At 42.9% G+C, this 18,133-nt stretch overlaps 1 protein-coding gene across 1 annotated transcript in view; it reads right to left on the bottom strand.

Annotated features, from left to right (window-relative positions):
- Positions 1 to 2,722: 2,722 nt before the first annotated feature.
- The window catches only part of SLC5A1 (solute carrier family 5 member 1), a 110,911-nt gene continuing 95,500 nt past the window's right edge, over positions 2,723 to 18,133 (bottom strand). Inside the window, exons 10-15 of the mRNA XM_033956554.1 lie at positions 17,329 to 17,436; positions 15,900 to 16,050; positions 12,282 to 12,450; positions 10,605 to 10,820; positions 9,742 to 9,853; positions 2,723 to 3,881 (exon numbers count right to left, since the gene is read on the bottom strand). Of these exons, the coding sequence (XP_033812445.1) occupies positions 3,667 to 3,881; positions 9,742 to 9,853; positions 10,605 to 10,820; positions 12,282 to 12,450; positions 15,900 to 16,050; positions 17,329 to 17,436 (971 nt within the window). The 3' untranslated portion in view covers positions 2,723 to 3,666. The remainder of the gene's footprint in view (positions 3,882 to 9,741; positions 9,854 to 10,604; positions 10,821 to 12,281; positions 12,451 to 15,899; positions 16,051 to 17,328; positions 17,437 to 18,133) is intronic.

The following is an 18,133-nucleotide window of genomic DNA, read 5'->3' as shown; positions in this document are numbered from 1 at the left end:
ACAGAAAGAAGGGAAAAAGAAAGACAGGGGAGAGTGGAAGACAGAAAGAAAGGGGGCATGGAGAGAGAAAGACAAACAGAAAGAAAGAGGGGCAGAGAGACAGAAAGACAGAAAGAAAGGGGAGGGGGGCAGGGAGAGAGGAAGAAAAAGTTGGCAGAGGGAATGAGGTCTGGAAGCATACAGCATGCTGAAAGAAGGGAAGAAATATTGGATGCACAGTCAGAAGAATAAAGTGCAACCAAAGACTCATGAAATCACCAGACAACAAAGGTAGGAAAAATGATTTTATTTTCAATTTTGTGATCAAAATGTGTCCGTTTTGAGAATTTATATCTGCTGTCTATATTTTGCACTATGGTCCCCTTTTACCAAACCGCAATAGCGGTTTTTAGCGTAGGGAGCCTATGAGCGTTGAGAGCAGCACGGGGCATTCAGCGCAGCTCCCTGCGCTAAAAACTGCTATCATGGTTTAGTACAAAGGGAGGGGGTATATTTGTCTATTTTTGTATAATTGTTCCTGAGGTGACATTGCATAAAGTCATCTGCCTTGACTTCTTTGAAAACCCGCAGAATATAAATGATAATTAACATTTTCTCTGCGGACAATGTGCTTTGTGTTTTTTTAAATGTTATTGTTGGTATATCATTTTGACTTGGTCATTTTAAAAGTAGCTCGCAAGCCCAAAAAGTGTGGGCACCCCTGCTGTAGGCAATCAGCTGGGTGCCAGTGCCTCTCCTTCTTTCCACGCGTCTTCCCTTCCAGTACCATCCACTGCTGGTCAGGGCCCATCTGGAGGACCTTCGTGCATGCGTGGATGTCCGCGCACTTCCGGATGCCTCAAGCCACGACCACTAAGTTTAGTGTGCCACAGCCCGACAAAGTTTGCGGGACACTGTGCTAGTAGTATGATTCATCTCATTCTACTCCTACTACTTATCACTTCTATAGTGCTACCAGAAGTATTCGTTACTGTACATTAAACCTGTGAGAGATGATCTTTTCTCGATAAAGCTTACAATCAAATCAAAACAGACAAAAGGGACAAGTAGTGGTTAGGAAATTTCTCAAAAAGAGAATGATAAAACAGACGTTGGTAAGAGTTAAGAGTTAAAAGCAGCCTCAAAAAAGTGGGTTTTTAGCCTAGATTTGAACATAGCTAGAGACAGAGCTTGGCATACTGACTTAGGCAGCCTGTTCCAGGCATATGGTGCAGCAAAACAGAAGGAATGGTGTCTGGAGTTAGCGGTAGAAGAGAAGGGTACAGATAAGAGACACTTACCCAATGAACAGAGTTCCTGGGGAGGAGTATAGGGGGAGATAAGAGAAGAGGGATACTTGTGACCTGGATTGGCCACTGTGGAAAAAGGATGCTGGGCTAGATGGACCATTGGTCTGACCTAGTATGGCTGTTCTTATGTGGAGTTGCAGAGTGAATGCACTTGTAAGTCAATAAGAAGAGTTTGAACTGTATGCAGAAATAGTCCAGGTACCTTTGTGCTTTTCTTCTAAATATGCTTAGCATATCACATGTTTGATAAAAGCACAAGGGTTTTTGGACCATCGAATGAGATTGGAACCATATAACTAGCATATGTACAAAAGTGCGGTGAAGGTTTCTGAGGTCCTTTCTCCTTGACAAATAGAGATAACATAGAAACATGATGGGAGATAAAGACCAAATGGCCCATACAGTCTGCCTATCTGCATTAACCATTATCTCTTCCTCTCTCTAGGACAGTGTTTTTCAACCTTTTTACACCCATGGGCCGGCAGAAAGAAAAGAATTGTTCTGTGGACCGGCGGTTGAAGAACACTGGGCTAAGTCATGGGCCAGACCCCACCCATCTCTACCCAATCTCCACCCCAGACCCCGCCCCCATAATAGTACTAATTACACCTTGCACGTCCCGTACCTCATCTGGAAGCCTTCCCTCTGACGTTGCAACGTCAGAGAGAAGGCTTCCGGTTCAGGCGCAGGACGCATGTAGGAACCACTGCCCCTGGCTTTGTGCACTGAATCAGTTAGGAAGAGGGAGCTGGCTCGAAGATAATGCCACATTGATCGCACCGTGGACCGGCGGTTCAAGAACACTGTTTTGGGCCTGATGCACGTGCTGGCCCTGTGGACCGGCAGAAAATTTCTGTGGACCGGCACTAGTCCATGGACCGGTGGTTGAAGAACACTGCTCTAGAAGATCCCACATACCTATCCCAGGCTTTCTTGAAATCAGACACAGTCTCTGTCTCCACCACCTCTACCAGGAGACTGTTCCACACATCTACCACCCTTTCTGTAATAAAGTATTTCTTAAATTACTCTTGAGCCTGTCACCTCTTAGCTTCATTCTATGCCCTCTCATTCCACAGCTTCCTTTCAAATGAAAGACACTCAACTCGTGTGCATTTACACCACGTAGGTATTTAAACATCTCTATCATATCTCCCCTCTCCCGCCTTTCCTCCAAAGTATATAAGCTTTTGAATGAAATACTGTTGTGTGTGGTAGATCTGCTCTTCCATCTCATTTGAAGACATTAAAGCCTGGTATGGTCATATTCCCAATCCACCTAATTTACAGACTGACTTTGCACATGTTGTAGTTATATAAGGGTTGTGGAAAGAGTAGTTTCCTCAGGAGATGTCCTGATGTTAAGACTCTTTGGTGATTTATATATGTTGGATACACATAGATGGATATTTGGCCTGCATATACAAGTCAGCTTTTGGCACAAAAATAGCTTTATTTTTTTACAGTTTATGATAGAAGAAATTTTAGATATGAGCACACAAAGAGTTGTCAGCAGTGCATGGATAAAAAACTGACAGAACCCATAAAGTAAACTTTAACTAACTACTTGGGCCTAGAGGCCAGCCTCTAGGAGTTTAGCCTTGACATGGCACTGCCAATGTCCAGAAGCCAGCCTTCAGCATGGCACTGCCAATGGTCAGCATCTAACACACTGGGACACAGGACTATTTGATAATTATGTGGAATTAAACAGCTTTCCATAGAAACAGAGCTTTATATATTTTCCCTGGTTCTTACCAAATGCTTCTTTGTCTGTTTGACTAAATTGTATGCTCTATAGACAAGGGACTGCCTGTATTTGTAAAGCCTGTGTATACCTTAGAGTGCTGGAGAAATGTTTACTAGTATCAATACAGCATTTTGTGAACCATGGATGCTCATTGCAAGTTCTTTTCAAATCCCTAACTTAGTACCCATAGACCTGAAAATTTATTTTTAAAGGGAAACTCCACGGGGAATTTCCTGTCAGAAATAAGTCTATGGTACAAACTCCTTTGTGGCGTTTCCTTTTGAAATTTTCCACGGGTACTTTGGTACCCATATACTTTGCATCTGCTTAAGATTTCAAAATCTCTCCCCTAATCTTATTCCACCCTTTCTACCCTGTATTGGTATGCATACTTTTACTCTCTTTGTAGGGGAGGGCCCTTTTCAGTGGTGCTTTTGAAGCAGGTAAACACATTTACCTGTATAAACAATTTTTCCTAGTACCTTCAAGATGTCAAATTTCAGCAATGATTAAGCATTTCAAAAGCATATATTATCTTTCTGTAATTTGCAAATTTCTGAACATATTATCAGAAACATAAAATCTTGAAAAACAAGTCCATTACAGTTTTTTGGTCTTGGCCACCAGTTATGCGAAGTATCCATGACAGAACACAGCCACTGTTAGTAAAATAATGGCATTAATGTTGACTACGGTCTTCCAGATCGGCACCTCGGAAGTATCGGTCAGCTTCCTCTGCAGTGCTTCTTGTTCTTCTGGACTCAGAGTTGGAGCTTTTTTCTCTTCAAACCCACAGAACCAATTATAAGCCTTTCTGCAGCAGCTCAACTTTGTCTCTGTCTCTGTGTTACCAAGTAAATACAAAAGTATGAGGATCTAGTAATAATCCCAGGTAAAATAAGGTAAAGGGGATATGGAACTCTAAAATTACTCCCAAATAACTCAGGATAAAAGGTATAAAATAAAACAATAGTCATTGCTAGGATACATTTGCTAAAAGTATACTATACAGTATCTTAATTATAGTAGTGCCTAATATGGACTTTTTATAGAAATATCGCTAGCGTAGCCAGGAATCCAAGTTTGGGGGCGCTCAGAGGTAGCCTGGGAGGGGGACAACACATTGCTCCCTCTTCTTCCTCTCTCTCCCCTACCTCCCCGCGCATGCTGAGGCCCCACCAGCCAAATAAATACCATGCTGCCACTCCTTTCCTCCTTGCGCTGCTTTCTTAAGGTAGAAGTCGTCATGTGCTGCATATAAGAGAAGTTGATTTTTTTAAAAAGGGGGGGGGGAGGTTTCTATGGCTAGTGAAAATCAATTACTGTATTCAGAAGAAATTTTCACAAACTAATGTAAATAGCTCATGTAACTGTCAGTGTCTATTCAGTACTAGACATTAAGTTAGACACTAAAGGAAGCTTATGATTAAGGGTGGGAAGGAGGTCCAAAGTCAATGATTATAAGGCAAGTTCTAATTCCAGGATAAGGACTTGAAATAACATAAATGTTATAAGAGGTTCTAGGTACTGAACTGGTGCCTTTTCTGATACACCAACCTCCTAGTTAATATACTACTTAGGAAAGGATTTGTAAATTTGGGTTGCTGTGTAAACAGCTTGAGCAGAATGTCATTTATGTCACACCGACAGTTACATGAGCTATTTATATTAGTTTGTGAACATTTCTTCTGAATAATTGATTTTCACTATCCATAGAAACCTCCTTTTTTATCAAGTTATTATATTATGGGTTGGAATGAGTTTGAAGTGATCTGTTTTGCTTCTTTTGCATATGTGAGAAGTCCCAGCATTGATGACTGAAGGCACGCCCCCAACTTCTGACTGGATGGGCCATTTGGCCTTTGTCTGTAATCGTGTTTCTGTGTTAAGGAAGCAGCACAAGGAGCAACGGCACTGCATTTTTTTGCTTCTTCCTTATAAAGCCCTGGCTAACTTTGAGGCCAGCACAGTTTTGAATATTTGCCATACAAAAAGTGACAGTGGCTGTAGGTCAAATGGTTCTTCTGTGAGAAACAGCACCAGTTGGGTGGGAGTGACTGTTGTTTTCTGTTTAATTTTTTTAAATAAATGAAATAAAACAGAAAAGAAAATGAACTAAAAAATAAGGTCATTCTATACCCTAGCAATTCACAAATCTCAACTTTAAATTGAACCTCATATGCGCCAATCAACCTGCAAGTCTACTGGGAACATCAAACTTTCTCATCTATTCTTTTAACATTGAAGAGTACATGTGACAAAAATATATTCCAAATAGCTCCAGTAGAAAGTAAGTTCTGGACTTAAGTATAGTAAAAGGAAATATTTCTTCATAGGAGGAGCAGTGGAAACATGGAGCAGTCACCTACTGGAGGTCAAAACAGTAAGAAGATTCATGAAAGCAGGAGCAGAGGAACACTTTTTGTTGGGGGGCCCCCAAGCTCTGTCCCTAACACTACCCTCGGCTTTGCCCCCTACGCCAGCATTTCCCCTCCCTTTCCCTATCATTCTATAGTCCAGCATCACCCCAGCTATGTCCCAATCCCCTCCCCTACTGGGCAAGTCACTTAATCCTCCATAGCCCCAGGTACGTTAGATAGATTGTGAGCCCGCCGGGACAGATAGGGAAAATACTTGAGTACCTGATTGTAGAACCGCTTAGATAACCTTGATAGGCGGTATATAAAACCCTAATAAACTTAAACTTAAAACTTAAACTTAAACTTATCCAACATCTCTCTCTTTCCCTTCCACTAATCTTTTCCCTATGGTGTCCAGAATTTCTCTCCTTCCCTACCTCTCAACTTGTCCTCCCCCCCACCCCACCGTGGTTGTCCATGGCACCTGTGAATCCCCAATTTCCATGCCTATGCACAGAGGTTCCTGAGTTGTAAGAATGTGAGAGGAAACCAGCCATCCCAATCCACGTATAATTTTATACACCTCTATCATGTCTCCTCTCAGTTATCTTTTTTCATGGCTGAAAAGCCCAGTCTATTTAGTCTTTCATTGTAGGGGAACTGTGCTATACCTTTTATCATTTTTTTTTTTTTTTAATTCTTCTGTAGTATGTTTGAGAAGAGGTTTATTTGTAATGCCTCTTAGGCTAATGAAATTGAATAAAGTCTTCCTTTCTGCTTTGGGTGGGGAGATGTGGGGAGGAGGATTGAAACAGTGGGAACGGTGAGAGGATATGGTTACAAGGTGTGCTTAAATGCGGGGATGGGGTGGAAAAAGAAAAAAATCTTTGTCCCCTCACCACTCTCTACTGAGTCTACCTTTTCCATATGGCAAGGAAATGGTGCTTCTGGGTGTATACTATATGTTTTGTGTGTGGCCTAAAGGGTCCCTTTGGGATGCTTGTGGTTGATGTCATATGTCATGACCCCGCCATTTCCTTTAGGATGGTGGAAGGGGTGTGTATGTGCCAGCTGGGAACATGAGCACCATTTAGGGTCAGGGATGACAGACCTGTGCCTTCTCCTGTATCTGGAAGGTTCCATCACCACATTGTGCCTCATCACATTGCAGTATAGACTAGGAGGGTTGGAGTCTAGTGTAATGCCTTTGACACTGCTCGTTTGCTATGTGTTAGCCTGTGCTGATTGTGGCCTAGCTACTGTAGGAGGTAGGCCCTTGGGGACATTTATTGATTCTTACCTTGCTAGAATTATCTGCATGCCTTCCCATAACCTTCTATTTATAGTATTAAGTGGTATTTCCTGTCCTGTCTGTATAGGCAATGCTTATTAGCTCCTACAAGCACTGCCAGAGGTTGCTTTCCTCATGGGAGAAGTTGAGTTCTCTTCTGGCAACTATCTTCCTCATTTATAATCTTTTCCCAATAGAGGGTGCTGTGTTGTGCAGAACGGCAACACATAGTCGAGGCTCTGCAAGGTTCACACAGCTCATCTGCAAGGCACGCAGAATTGCACAATGCACATCTTGCTACCATCAATCTCACAATGTAAACAGTTACTCTACTAACTGAGTACCCCCAAAGATGTCCATTACACTAACCCTCAAATTCTATAAAAAGCACTAAAAATTACATGTCTAAATTTGGGATGGTTAACAAGAGTAAGAATGTTATAATGCTTCTGTATTGCTCCATGGTCAGTGACGTAGTAAGGGGGAGAGAAGGGGGCGGTCCACCCCGGGCGCCAGGTTGGTGGGGGCCTCTTCCCATTTCTCCCGTCCACGCGCGCGCCCCCCTTCCCTTCTCCCTACCTCTTGTTGAAGTTGTTGTTCGCAGCGGTCAACAATGTGCTTTTCATTACCCCGTTGGCTCTCCCACTGATGTCACTTCCGGATGCCGCACATAGGAAGTGACATCAGAGGGAGAGCCAACAGGGTCGCGAGGAGCATATTGTTGACCACCATAAGCAACAACTTCAACTAGATGTACGGGAGAAGGGAAGGTGGGGCACATGTGGCAGACAGGAGCAGGGAAGGGCGCACGGAAGGCGGGACAGGGGAAGGAGCGGGTGGGGCAGAGACGAGGGCAGGTGAGGGGCGCCACCACTCTGGATGCCTCTCCCCCTCGCTACGCCATTGTCCATGATGCAACCTCACCTTGAGTATTGTGTTCAATTCTAGTTGCCTTATCTCAAAAAAAGATATAGCAGAACTAGAAAAAGTTCAAAGGAGAATGACCAAGATGATAAAAGGGATGGAACTCCTTTCGTATGAGGAAAGACTAAAGAGGTTAGGGCTCTTCAGCTTGGAAAAGAGACAGCTGAGGGGAGATATGATTGAAGTCTACAAAATCCTGAGTGGTGTAGAACAAATGAATTGATTTGTTATTTGATGAAGTTACAGGGAAATACTTTTAAAACCAATGAGGAAATATTTTTTTTCACTTGGAGAATCGTTAAACTCTGGAACTCATTGCCAGAGATTGTGATTAGAGCGGTTAACATAGCTGGTGGTTTGGACAATTTCCTGGAGGAAAAGTCCATAGTCTGTTATTGAGACAGACATGGGATAAGCCACTGCTTGTCCTGGATCGGTAGCCTGGAATGTTGCTACTATTTAGGTTTTTGCCAGGTACTAGTGACCTGGATTGGCCACCGTGAAGAGGGGCTACTGGGTTAGATGGACCATTGGTCTGACCCAGTAAGGCTACTCTTAAGTTCTTATCAAGAATGGGCAGACTAGATTGGCCTTTTAGTTCTTAAGGACTTGAGAAAAGCTATGCTGAGTCAGACCAAGGTCCATCAAGACAGGCATTAGGTCTTTATCAGTAGCCAGTCTGAGTCACAACTACACAGCAGATTCCAAAAAGTAGATCTATTCTCATAGCTATATTCCAGGGATGAGCAATGGCTCTCCAAAATCTAGCTGGTTAATCAATTTTTAATAGACTCCTTCTCCAGGAACTTATCTAAACCTCTTTTGAATTCCACTATGTTTTGTTTTTTGCCTTCTGTATTCATGTCAGGTAGAGATGTAGAGCAGTGGTTCCCAACCCTGTCATGGAGGACCACCAGCCAGTCGGGTTTTTGGGATAACCCTAATGAATATGCATGAGAGAGATTTGCATATAATGAAGTTAACAGGCATCCAAATCTGCTCCATGCATTTTCATTAGGGCTATTCTGAAAACCTGACTGGCTGGTGGTCCTCCAGGACAGAGTTGGGAACCACTGATGTAGAGTGCAAAGCTGAAATATTATTCTTACTCTTACTGATAGTTCAGACATTCAGGATATGCAATTGGTAATCCGTGAACTGTAATTCATGATCCCAGTTCATTATAGAATTAAAAGTCACTCTTCTTGATTCTTGGATTATAGACTAATTACGGTGACAGGTCAAAAGCGCGCAAGACAATCGCGCGTGGACAAAAACGCCCAGACAACTCAGCGCTAAGACAATAGCGCTCAACTGTGGGGGTTCCCCAACAAACCCCCCGTCGGAGCCCCTAAAAACACTCTTTTTCTTCAGCGCATGCTTCCGTCTTGCGCTCAGTTGTCGGCGCGCGCCTTTACCTTCAGCGGTTTTGTCTATGAACCTTCTCGTGCTCACCTGCCAGCGCTGAGTTGTCTTGCGCTGAGTTGTCTTATGCTGAATTATCTTGCGCTGAGTTGTCTTGCACTCACCTGCCGGCGCTGAGTTGTCTTGCGCTGAGTTGTCTTGCGCTCACCTGCCAGCACTCAGTTGTCTTGCGCTGAGCTGTCTTACGCTGAATTATCTTGCACTGAGTTGTCTTGCGCTCACTTGCCGGCGCTGAGTTGTCTTGCGCTCACTTGCCAGCGCTGAGTTGTCTTACGCTGAATTATCTTGCGCTCAGTTGTCCCGCTTGTGCACATTTCGGAAAATAATTTGCGCTCAATTGTCTTGCGCTCAAATGTCTTACGCTAGGTTGTCTTTGCGCTCACTTGTCTTAACGCTCAATTGTCTTCCGCTCATTTGTCTTGCGCTCAGTTGTCTCGAGCTCAGTTGTCTGTGTCTTTTTGTCCGCGCGCGATTGTCTTGCGCGCAATTGTCTATGAACCACTAATTACAAATAATTGTTTGAATCACTCCTTGTGTACCCAACCTGATCTGCATTAGCCTCAATAGGCCAATTCAATCTAATCTTGCCAAGTTACAACTTCAGCTCAGTATACAAATGGGGCAAAACTAAAACTGGTTCAGCTTGCTGTCCTAGCAGCAATGGGGCATCTTCGTCAGGTTTATATCTTATCTTGCTCTCACCTTCATCACAGTTATCTTTACTATCAGTTTCTTCTTCATTCTTCCAGTCATCTGCATCCAGGTCTATACGTTCCTCAGTGCTATTCCGCAGAGCCCAACAGAGACGGTAGAGCTGCCACAGAAAAGAAAACATGGGTACATCAGTGCAATTCTATGTGCCTTGACAACAATGGTCAAGAGACATAGAAAGCCTCAAAAGAGCGATCAAAGGAAAATAAGGTCTAGATTTAACCTATTTTTCCTTCTTGGGGTAAGTTTGGAGATTTGGTTGATAACAGGCACCCCTCCACTGCCCTTGATTCTGCTCCCTGCTCCTTCCCCGATCCCCCCTGCCACGCACAAACACCCCTTCCCTTCCCCAGCACCTCTAGTTTTTCCACTGCCGTAACAACTTCAACGTGCTCCTCGCAACCCCGGCGACTCTCCCTCTAACGTCACTTTCTATGTGTGGAAGAGATGTCAGCGGGAGAGCTGATGCAGCTGCGAGAACATGTTGAAGGTGTTGCTCGTGGTGGTGAACAACTATAGGTATGGGGGAAGGAAGGGGGCATGCGTGTGGTGAGGGGATGAGTGGGACGAGGAGGAGGGGTGGAGAGGAGGAGAGTTGCCGGTGCCCCCCCAACACGGTGCCCAGGCGGACCGCCCCCTCACCCTCCCCTTACTACGCCACCGATAACAGGTAGCATGGGTAGGGTGGATTGTAGAGTCTGAAGGAGTCCATCTCTGTTCCTCTGTGACCCTTGTTCTGTAGTCTTTAAAAATCAGAAAACCAATTTTGAGAGCTAATTAGCACACCTGCAATCTTTAGGCCTCAGGGTTCCTCGATCGCTTCCTTTTTGGTAAAGGTGATTAATATCACTCACATGCTTATCTTCTATACGTGGTGTCAACAGAGAGACTCCCAGGACAATAATACTGCTTGCTCCAAAGAGAATAAGAGCAAAATATAGATAGTGGACCCCACAGATGATCGTAGGGCAGTTACTGGGTTTAACGCAACTTCCTGTTCCATAGGCAAACTCTGTGAACATGCGAGACAGTCCAATCAGCAGTCCAATGACAAGGCCCCAGAAGGCACCCTAGGACCAAGAGAGAAGACAAGCTCAGCAAATGACTTGCATAATCATAGTTTACCCAAAATCATCTAAATGATTTAGGGTTTCATTTTCAAAACAGACACACAAAGTACCGGTACTTTGTGTCTCTAAATACTTTGAAAATTAGCCCCTTCATTTAAAATAATTATAAATAATGAACTTGTGGCATCTGTTTAGGCATGATGCTCACTAGTAATGAGAAACCAAAACTAAATCAACCTGAAATGGAAGAAATTCTGACTTTTAGTTGAGGGAGGGCCTGGAGACTGTTTTCCTAGGAATCACAGACAAGAGGATGGCTGACTTGGCAAAACAAAATGGCTATTTTGTTGGGAATGACAAACCCTTTATGTAGCTTTATGTTACAAAAAAAAAAAAGGCAATTCTATAACCAGGCACCTATATTAATGTGCCCTATGCACACATAAATATATAGGGGCCAATTTTCAGACCATGGAAAGCAGCAAACCCAAAAATTCAATGCTGGGGTCATATCTGGCAACTGGCATTGAATTTCTAGACTATGTTAAGCTGTATTTGGCATAGTTGACCAAGCTGATATTCACTGGATGACTGGTTAAGTCATAGTGCCAAAGACTGACCAGTTGTTTAGGCAGGTCTATCTGGCCACTAGACTTAGCAGGCCAGCTAATGAATATTGGTGCTGACCAGCTATGTTGCATGACATAGCCGCTGACCAGGCAAGCTGCTGATTAGGATCTTCAGCAAGAAATAGCATCTATCTCCCACTGAATATTGGCAGTTAGCTAGCACTATTTAGCCCAGTGTCCCACATTTTTTTGCTCCAGCACACTATCAGAGCAAATTTTTTTCTGTTGCACACCCACACCCACAACTGTACCCTGCTCCGCCCCCAGCCCCGCCCTGCTCTACCCCCCCTAGCCCCACCCTGCTCCACCCCATCCCCGCCCCACATGAGCCTCGTCTAATTTTCCCTGAGCGCGGAGCCATGTCTGGAGGGCCTCCGAGCATGCACAGACGCCGATGTGATGGCATCACACACATGCACACAAAGTCATCATGTCAACATCTGCATGAGTATTCTCTCCCAGAACCTGGGTGCCCAGATGTTGTTATAGATTAGGTTCTCACCTTGTGGCATTGGGATGCTTAAATGAAGGTGTTCATGTATAGAATTGCCCTTTAAATGATCATATTACTCACTTTCTGCCTAGTTGACTAATATTCAACTGCAGATATGAAAAAGTGTGGTTATACCACTGTCCTGTATGTACCCTCTGGGCTGTAAGGGTTGTCGAAATTAGCAGGCATGAACAAAAGGTTAGGTCACTCACAAATTAAGAGCTGAGGCATGTTTTAGTCCACGAGTCTATGAGTAAAAACATTATGTGCACATTTGAAAAGAAAAGATTACATGTACACCCAAAATGACAAGATTCACCCTTCCTCCACTGCACTCACCTGCTCATTCACTCGCTTGCAAAAAATTGCAAGTAAGAAGACAGAAGCAATAGGTGGCCCCAGATAGCTAGTCACAGATTGCATATAGTCAAAGAGCTGTCCATTCTGAGCCGACTGGAGTATAGGAATCCAAGCAATACTGATCCCAATCAGAATCAAAATAAATACCCTAAAATGCAAGCCATCAATTCCATGTTAACAAATCAGCAATAAGTCCAACTAAACATCAATTGACAGCTATTTAGCAATAATGTACTAGTCAGTGACTAATGTTCGCCACATTATCAATCTGTAAACAGCATCTTTCTGTTCAACATTCAGCAGTCATCAATAACAACTGTTCATTAAACTACCCTTAATATACAAAAATCATCAATAATTAACATCTGATTTTACACTATACTATTACACTAAATTCTGCCCATATGATAAGATTAAGGCGTATTTATCCATATTGCATTTCTTTAAAATAGTTTTGTAACATTTTTTATTGTAACCGGGCTTAGAGAACTTTATTAAAAAAATAGAAATCATCATTCAACATCCAAGAAACATCAACAAATCATAAGTAAACATTCATAACCCATTAATAAATTACAAAAATCAACAATCTTTTGACATTTAAATTATACATATCCCACAAATTGCCATATTGGAACAGATTGAAGGTCCATCAAGCTCAGTATCCTGTTTCCAACAGTGGCCAACCCAGGTCCCAAGTACCTGGTAGAAACCCAAAGAGCAGCTACATTCCAGAGCTGAGATTGTGATGTCATAATGCCTCATTCCACCAATGCCTACAAGTCAAACTCATCAGTGATGTCACAATGGCTTGATTGTCCTATACTTGGCTCTTGTAAGAACATAAGAATTGCCATACTGGGACATTACGAAGGTCCATCAAGCCCAGCATCCTGTTTCCAACAGTGGCCAACCCAGGTCACAGGTACCTGGCAAGATCCCAAGGAGAAAACCAGATTGTTCGAGGGGGTGCTGAAAGTTCTCAGCCCAACCAAGAAGAGAATGATATGGAGCCATGAAACTTACAAGTTATTCCACATATTCACTCCTAAGTTCAACACACTTGGCACATTGTGTCTGAAATACTAATCTGCTACTGCAATCACCTATGAATCACTCAAAAACTGGTGCCCTTTCAAACTTTTTTTAAGATTTGGAAACAGAAAATAGTCAAATGGTGTAAGATTTGTTGAGTAGAGTGGATGGTCTTTGCACTGAAACCCCAACTGCATCAAAACACCCATCGTTTTGCCAGCCTTGTGAGCAGGCATTGTCTTGCAAAAAAGAGAACTCCTTTTTGCAGCTTCCCTCTCCTTTTTTCTTTCAATGTCTCCTTTAATCGGCACAGCATGTTATAGTAGTATTCTGCATTAACTGTTTGGCTCCTTTGAAGATAGTCAGTCATTACAACATCTTCCTGATCCAAAAACACTGTGGCCATGAACTTTCCTGCTGACTTTTGGGGCTTGAATTTCCTTTGGCCTTGGAGAATCTGAGTGCCGCCATTGCATGGACTGTTGTTTTGTCTGAGGATCATAGTGGTGTAACCATGTTTCATCAACAGTAACTAGTCATTCCAAAAGGTTGGCACCAGCTTGCTGAAAATGCTTCAAAATCAACTTGGAAGTGTCCACTCGATGTCGTTTCTCACCAGCATTCAAACATTTGGCACCCACTTGGCTGACAGCTTCTGCATACTCAGCTGTTCATGGATTATACACCTAACACGTTCCCTGGATATCTGTAGTGTCTCAACAATTGTTTTAGTTGATATTCACTGATCTGCCAAAATCATGGGCATGGACATGGACAACAATCTCAGGATTTGACACCATTTGAGGCCTCTCAGACCTTGCTACATCTTCGGTCTTGAAATCTCCATGCTGAAAATTTGCACACCATTTCTTCACTGTGGAGTATGATGGGCATTTGTCACTCAAAGTTTGCATCATGCATTTATGGAGTTCCTTTGGAGTTTTCTTCTGCAGGAATAGGAACGACATGACTCAGAGCTCTACACTTGAAAATTCCATACTTTTCGCTGATATGGTTCAATCAATGACCCGAAACAATATCAAAACATAGCATTAGAATTCTGCAAATTGGCAAGTTGCAAAACAAAATAACACTCTCTTCAGTTACAGTGGCAAAATAATGCTGAGAATTTAGGAAGTTGGTTAGGCTGAAAACATATGATGCTTATCCTAGGAATAAGCAGTGGAGTTCCCCAAGCCATCTTAATAATGGCTTATGGACTTCTCTAATAGGAAATTATCCAAACCATTTTTAAATCCTGCTAAGCTAACTGCTTTCACTACATTCTCTGGCAATGAATTCCAGAGTTTAATTACCCCTTGAGTGAAGTCATATTTTCTCCGATTTGTTTTTGCCCTGTAGTCCTAGTATTTTTGGAAAGAGTAAACAAGCGATTCGCATCTACTCGTTCCACTCCACTCAATATTTTATAGACTTTTATCATATCTCCCCTGTCTCTTTTCCAGGCTGAAGAGCCCTAGCCGCTTTAGCCTTTCCTCATAGGGAAGTCATCTCATCCCTTTTATAATTTTTGTTACCCTCCTCTGTACCTTTTCTAATTCCACTATATCGTTTTTTGAGATATGTATTGAATTGTATTGCTCAGGGAATTATAAAGGTTCTGTGGATTACAATGCTTCTTGTTGGACCCTACTAATTTAAAGGGAAGAACGGCCTAATTTAAAGCCCTGGACTGAACTGTATTGCTCAGAGAATCGCAAAGACTCAGTGGATTACAACCTTTCTTGCAGAACACTGATGTTTTAAAGGATGTCCTGCAGAGAACAGGGAGGGCGGTTGTAACTGCAGCTAGAAGACACCCCAGACCCTTTGTAGAGGGAATCTACAAGGATCATTACATTGCCTATAAAATTGATGTCAGTAATGGCTCATTTGTCAATGGTTAATAATGGTCGTGCAATAAAGGCAACATTAGCATGTGGCCATTAGCTTGGAAGCCTATGGCCTGGCTTCTCTGGGTAGGCCTACTTGTACCATTGGAAGCTAAGCAGGAACAGGCCTGGCTAGTACCTGGATGGGAGGCCACCTGAGAATACTAGGTGCTGTAGATTTCTCAATGGGTGTTGCTAGGGGTAGGTACCTGACTTGGTGGCATCATCCATCCATTACTTTGGAAAATGGGCTATTTTCTAGCTGTAGTAGAGATAGCCTTAGTGCACAGGAAAGACCCACAAAAGGGTGCACCAAACCAAGCGAGAGATGCCCTAATACAGGGGTAGGCAATTCTGGTCCTCAAGAGCTGGAGCCAGGTCAGGTTTTCAGGATATCCACAATGAATATGTATGAGATGGATTTGCATGCACTGCTTCCTTGAGATGCAAATCTAGCTCATGCATATTTATTGTGGATATCCTGAAAACCTGGCCTGGCTCCGGCTCTCGAGGACTGGAATTGCCTACCCCTGCCCTAGTATGTTATCCCTAGAGCTCTATAGAAAGAGCAACATCTTTAAGGCATTGCTGACCTGCATTTGACTGGAAGTATAACATGGCTATTTGCGAATATACAACAGTTATTAGATGGAATAAAATATTTCATTACCTTCCAGCTATCATGAGCTCTTTCTCAGATGCCTTGGATCGGATTTTGGTGTAAATGTCCATAGTGAAGAGAGTGCTGGCACTGTTAAAGATGGAAGTCAGGGAGCTCATCAGAGATGCCAACATGACTGAGAGCATCAGACCTCTCAAACCTAAAATTGAAAGCATGAACTATTAATTCATCCTCTGATAGTTCCTACTGATTCTCTTGATCGTGTTTCTATAATAGACTTCCAATGGTCATGTACTCCAAACCATGCTTCGGATGCGTCACAGCAACCAAGAAAACTAGTAGGGGTGAATTTATCCCCCAAAAAGCATAATGACAAAGGAAACAGTCTTTCCATACACATCATAATAGCAGCCAAAATTTGTATAGGGCGTTTAGATTGGAAAACTGTAGTACTATTTTATAAAAGACTTGCTGTACATGGAGTTTTTTTGGAATGATTGTGCCTTTTGGTAATGTTTGTGTCTGTCCTTTCTTAATTGGTATTCCTTTTCCTTTTTATTGATTAGTCTGTACTCCGCTTCGACCTTTGGAAAGGCAGTATAGCAAGTCTCCTAATAAATAATATACAAGGACCATTTTTGAAGTAAGAATCGTTTGCATATATTAACAACCCAAGTAGGCGCTTTGGACTGGAACATTGTAGGGAATATGTCTGTAATCCTGCCTATCAGTGCCAAGCTTTTTAGTGCATCAGTTATAATTTTACAGAGATATTTCAGCAACCATGTCTATCATCAATCCTCCAGTTGTGAGGTGCAATTGGTGATTTGTTTTTTAAATGCTAAGACCATTCGCCCAGCAGAAATTTATCGACAGCTAATTGAAGTTTATGGTGAAGGTGTAATGAATGAGACAAATGTACGGAAATGGTGTCAGTTGTTTAATGAAGGGAGAACAAACTTGCACAATGAAGCAAGATCTGGACGCAGGTCTGCCATCACAGAAGAACTGGAACTGCAACGGTGATTTGGGACCAGAAAGTCATTCTCTTGATTGATTTCCTGCCTCAAGCAGAATCCATAAATGCACAAAGGTACTGAGAAACCTTCAAAAAGTTACAGCGAGCTGTACAGAAGCGTTGGCAAGGTCTGCTTACTAAGGGAGTGTGTCTGCTGCATGATACATGCATCCTCATTTTGCTCAAAACACAGCGGAAGTGTTGCAGAAGTTTTGGTGTTCATTGTGCGTATTTTATACTACTACTACTATTTATTATTGATTTTCCTGCTTTGGGGACTCTTCCAGGTACAGTACTTGTGACTCAGACTGGCCACTGTTGGAAGCAGGATACTGAGCTAAATGGATTTTCGGTCTGACCCAATGTAGCAACTTTTATGTTCTCGCTTTATTGGATTGTAATCCCTGGAAAAAAAAATAGATTAAGGTTTGGACTCGGGCACAGGCATCAGTCTCTTACCATCTGGCATTAAGTCAACCACCATTTTTGGATAGGCAAAATTTGTGCAACCGACTTCAGTGCCACAATACTCCTTGCATACTGTAGGTGACACACATGCCACTTCATCTAAAGAAGAAGCACCAAAGTTAGAAAGAGCAATCCTGGACATTGATCCTATACCAAGCAAGCTACAGTACCTGACACCTTATGAGGTAGCTTGCATCTGTTTTGCTCACATCTGTACACCCACAAAGAGTGCACATGCCAATAGAACTGGGACAGATGATTCTTTAACCCACACTAAAACTTCTTGGAGTACTGATTGACAGAAGCTGTACCATGCAAGCTCAAATCAACAAAATTATAAAAGCATCATTTATGACTATGAGAAACCTAAGACATATCCGAAAATTCTTCGACAGGAAACAATTCCAACTTTTGGTACAATCTCTTATCCTTGGACTAATAGACTACTGCAATATACTATACCTCCCCTGCCCAGCGACCATGATAAAGCAATTACCGTATTTTCACGCAAATAACGCGCACCCGTATAAAACGCGCACACGGGTATAGCGCGCAGAAATCACGATGATATGTACAAAAACTTTGGTATACCGCGCTCACGGGTATACCGCGCATGCTGCCCGACGCTCCTTTCGCCCGCCCTGACTTTCCGTGCGCTGTCCCGACTCTCCGTTCACCCCCCCTGACTTCCGTGCACTGTCCCCCCTTGAAGGTCTGTCCCCATCCTGAAAGCCTGATGCCCCCCCGACGTCCGATACATCCCTCCCCCCGAAGGACCGCCAACTCCCCAACAATA

The sequence above is a fragment of the Geotrypetes seraphini genome, chromosome 8 (assembly GCF_902459505.1).
Source record: "Geotrypetes seraphini chromosome 8, aGeoSer1.1, whole genome shotgun sequence".
In the NCBI taxonomy this organism is placed as follows: domain Eukaryota; kingdom Metazoa; phylum Chordata; class Amphibia; order Gymnophiona; family Dermophiidae; genus Geotrypetes; species Geotrypetes seraphini.
Note: the sequence above shows the minus strand (reverse complement) of the source record. Positions and strands in the feature narration are given on the sequence as shown.